The sequence below is a fragment of the Fusarium coffeatum genome (assembly GCF_003316985.1).
Source record: "Fusarium coffeatum strain FIESC_28 chromosome Unknown BRIP53273_contig_384, whole genome shotgun sequence".
In the NCBI taxonomy this organism is placed as follows: domain Eukaryota; kingdom Fungi; phylum Ascomycota; class Sordariomycetes; order Hypocreales; family Nectriaceae; genus Fusarium; species Fusarium coffeatum.
In genome coordinates this window covers 1-4,350 of record NW_022158173.1, presented here as the reverse complement: position 1 = coordinate 4,350, position 4,350 = coordinate 1, and the positions used below count along the sequence as shown (strand labels likewise).

Sequence of the window (4,350 nt, the reverse complement as noted above, 5' to 3'; positions counted from 1 at the left end):
CGGGCTGATCCCGACCTGCAGACCGCTTTCGGTTCTTTGCAAGGCAAGAGAGAGCATTGTTCTCTAGCCTCAAAGTGATCGTGTGGACAGCGCGGTTGCTAGCGTACCGAATGTGATAAGTCTGTTTCCCACCGGATATAGGGCCAAATCGTGCGTGTGTGGCTGGCTCCTACTAGAGTAGGAAGTCAGAGAAAGGGTTCAGAAATATATTCTCGTTGTGTTGACCTCGCAATACAGTTGCTTCCGTTTCGGTTGCGCTCCTGATATCCTTCCTTGTTGACATGTTTGTCGTGATCAATATCCATGTTTGCAATTATGTTTCGCGCGTCGTCCATTGGTGGTATAGCGACTAAAACAATCTTCACCACGTCTTGCCGTGCTGACGTATTCTTTCCCAAGTCGCAGGGGAATTGTTTCATTCTGTTTTTGGATAGTTTTGGTCCCTTCTTCTAGCCAGCTGCGGTAGCAGTCTCGCTCACATAGGGGACACACAGTCGGGTAACTGAGCCCTTCCTGCATTCCCACGCTGCTGTCTAGGTAAGTCAGAATAAAGTCAGAATAACTTATATGACAAGACATGTGGATAGATCGTTATTACGTTTTTGCCAATGGGATGCTTTCCTGAGTGAGACTATAGCCACAGGTTACAGCTGAGAGCTGATGACCAATGCATTGGAGGCGCAGCCTCACAATGAGCTTCCAGCAAACTCATCATTGGGGGTCCCTGATGGAACTCTTCTTTGTGTTGATGGAAGCAGTGAGACTTTCCAACAGAGCAGCGTGGTCTGCATCCCCCTCTCTGTCTTGAACCGGTCTTGGGTCCCTTCGTAAACGTGGAGCAGATGCTGCAAAGCACCCAAACCTACCAAGGAGAGTCGAATTTCGCGCCAACGACTGGTAGGATGGTCGACGTAGACGAGCTTTGTGAGGTTCTGGCTGACCGCGGAAGAGTGCGCCGGACCATCGACCCGACGGGTGACAGGGTGTCTTCCACAGCTCCTGCACTGCTCAACGCGTTACCGCCTTTGTCTCTTCCGCTTTTCGTCCCCTTCGTCAGCCTCATATGCACGTCTCGACTTCGACCCGCTGATACCGCCTCCCGGGGCAACTGATGTTGGAATAGACCGGCCTGTTAACGATGCAGTCTGACAAGCTGTCCCCTCCATAGACTTGTGGTCGCTCAAAGTCAGGTCCTTTAAACACGCAGCCACTCGACCTGAGAAATCTTCATGAGGCTTGAAAGGAATTTTGAGGCGATAGATGACAACACCAACAGTTGTTACGTAAGTAGGGTCGTGAAGTTTCTTTAACACCTCCAGAGGAACGTTTGTGCTGTAAAAGTAAAGGCTGTCTTTGTCGTCCTGCTTTGTAATTAACAGACATGACTACGTCGGTTAGTTCCATTTTTCAACCAGCATAATGGGCAGCGAGTGCGAATCTGAAAAGCTTCTGGAAAGCGTTCGGAGCGGCAAATACCAGAGGGGGCTTGATCACAGCCCCAGAATTGAGCCTGCTCTTGTGCGATAGATATCAAAAGAGCTAACACGACGGGCTCTGCATCGCGTTCCCGGCAGGTCCCGGATGTCGCAGCTCTCTGACAGCTATTGTCGAGGTCTCCGTAATCGACATATGCGATTGGAGCATTACCGCAACCTCGAGACAGAAGCAGAGTCGATTGTTGTTGGTACCTAACCCGACCACGGTAGAAAAAGCGAAGTACCTTGCTGCTAAAAGTCAGGATTCGCGTACATAACACTGTTTTCAAGTAGAAGGCTTACCGGCATTCCGCATAACTCTCCTCCCAGCCCATCACCAGCCGTTGGATCGCGAAATGTCTTATTCTCTTGACCTTGCTCGTCGAAAGATTCCGTGCGATGGTCGGGTCATCAACGGAGCAAGGTGTGGACCGCGATCTTGGTTTCAAATAGCGACGTTCTATTTCACCGTCATGTCCTTTACTTCCCGGCTTAACGTCGGCAAACCGACAATTGAGAGCCTTCAAATGGCGATTCGTCCACAGCGGGGGAGCAACGTAGAGACCAGGGCGCATCGCGCTGCTCGACAACTCCTGTAAAGGTATTTCGGGATCCATCATGTCTCGCTGCGTTACTCGCGCTCGCACAATGCACGATCACGAGGCTGGCGGACCGTGTGTGGGGGTACATGTGTAACGGAGGAGGAGCGAGCCAAGGGGGGGCCATGCGCAGCGATCCGTCTGCATGGAGCCGCAGTGGGGGACGGGCATCATGCCTCAGGCACCATTTAAAACTCCATGTCCAGTCACATCGGTGATGGTATTGATGCCGGAAAGGAACAATACCAGGCCGCGTCGGACCTCTAATAATCCGACATATCTCCGTGAAACCTCAGCGAAGACAAAAAGACGCTGGTAACCTAGGCAATTCTTCATCAGCTCTCAAAGCCGACAATAGATGGATATCTTTCTCGTGAGAGTCATGACCAATCAGACTTACTTCGGCGGTATCACTTCAGAGGCGGAGTACAAGAGAAGATTCAATGCTGGTACCCACAGGACCTTCTCCGCACTCGCCAATCAACCGGCCAGCGAGTGGGGCATCGACCACCTTATCGCTTGTCGTGTCATACGCCATAAGAAACTCAATCACATTCTACCAATACTGTCGAACCATGTTGCTCTTGGAGAGCTTCTGGGAGAATCCGTTGAGATCAAAATGTTCTTTGATGGCCCTGAAGCAGGATTCGAAAGTGGCAGCGATCACAGCCTTGTTCGTAGATACGGAGCGAGTCTAGGTCACCTGTGGGCTGCCTTGTCATTCTTCGTCCGCCAGCAGCAAATTTCTCAATCTCCTGAGCCACTGGAGCGCTCCGACAACGATGCCAGCCCTGCACGGCATAAGCGGGCCAAGCGTGACGTCTGTCAAGACGGGTTCGTCAACTCGTCCAGTATGCAAGTCGGATCCAGTAGTCCAGTAGCCGATCAAGCTTCCCAAGGCTCCTCGTCTATCGGTTTCGTGGATACGAGCTCACAATCGAACCCTCTTCTCCTCGAAGACATGACGGTAAGCCTCGCCCGATGTCTTCTCCAGCACATTCTTTCTTTTTTCCCACCACAAGACTCCGGCTCGCTGCCCTATGTTGTGGAGTATCGCGATTGCAAAACGAGACTGTCGGCCCATACCCCTCGCGGAGGACGCACTATATCTGCGAGGGATGATGGTGGATTGTTCCTCCGCAGCAACTTTGTTGGTGACTGCCAAATCTTGCGGGCTCATGTTGCGCTCCTGGAGGCGAAGACTAGGTTCAACAACATTCAAGACGGGGTGCCTCTCCTCTCGGATGACTGTTTCGCCCAGATGACATCTGAAGCCTTGGCCGCTCGGCTAATGGGTCGTGGAGATGACGAGAACGAAAGGTTGGGTCCTTTACCTGTCTTTTTCCAGCCACCTGCGTCCCGTTGCTGATAACTACACGGCGTTATCGTCATTCACTTCGTGCAACGCTACGTACGATTCCTCCAGTTCGACATCAGCGAGACCTACTTATCAGATTTTGAATCTACCGAGCCTTGCTCTTTTGTTCATGTCCACGCGACACACTGGCTTGATGTCAATACACCAACCGGAAGGAGGAAGGTCGCGGACAACATTTCGGGGTTGATGGGTTGGGCTTCCCAATCCTGAGCGGCGTACAAACTGCCACTTGTCTGCGCGGTAGCCCTTTGTCTGCAAACCACTCATCAGCAGCGAATCACCACAGAACTACACAGTCGACCACGAGTATTACGACTTGGTAGGGTTGTTGGGTTGGCGTTCACATCCGACTATCAGTTGACTTAAACACCAGAGGCTTGACTAGATTGATGTCAAAGACCCCTTTGCTATTTCATGGTACGGGATCTTCCTGATTGCAAATCTGGTCATGGATTGGCTACCGCGCATGGACGGATGGTCTAGAAAATACACAAATGGGTGTATATTGAGTGCTATTGGCATCCTCAGGTCCAGAGGCTGCCGCATACATTAGAAAAAGCATCTGGCTCTGGGGATCACAGTGGAAACGCAAGTATTTGCTCGTCTTCGATGACCCATCTTGTCCTCATCGCCAACAGCGGATACTCGCAATCTACATTTCATTTGAACTCTGGTAGCCTTGTCCTACCATGCGACGTGTCCAGATATTGTATCAATTCTTATGCTCTAGGACTTCTACTTCAACAACCGGGCCTTGTCCTGTCTGTGGTAAATGAACTCCTGGGTTGTGGCAATGCTATCTAATCTTTCCCGTCATTTGTGGACGGAGGTTTGCTGCCTGACATGACCCAACACCAGCCGGGGAGGTGCCGATACAACCAGGGCGCCTCCTGCTTCT

The 4,350-nt window shown here is 51.4% G+C and overlaps 1 protein-coding gene across 1 annotated transcript; it reads left to right on the top strand.

The window, feature by feature from the left end:
- Positions 1 to 2,456: 2,456 nt before the first annotated feature.
- Positions 2,457 to 3,443, top strand: FIESC28_11329 (uncharacterized protein; the record flags this gene model as incomplete). The annotated part of the gene is made up of 1 exon (XM_031165454.1): positions 2,457 to 3,443. The coding sequence occupies one exon, from the start codon at positions 2,457 to 2,459 to the stop codon at positions 3,441 to 3,443; it is 987 nt and encodes a 328-aa protein (XP_031010487.1).
- Between the last annotated feature and the right edge of the window lie 907 nt (positions 3,444 to 4,350).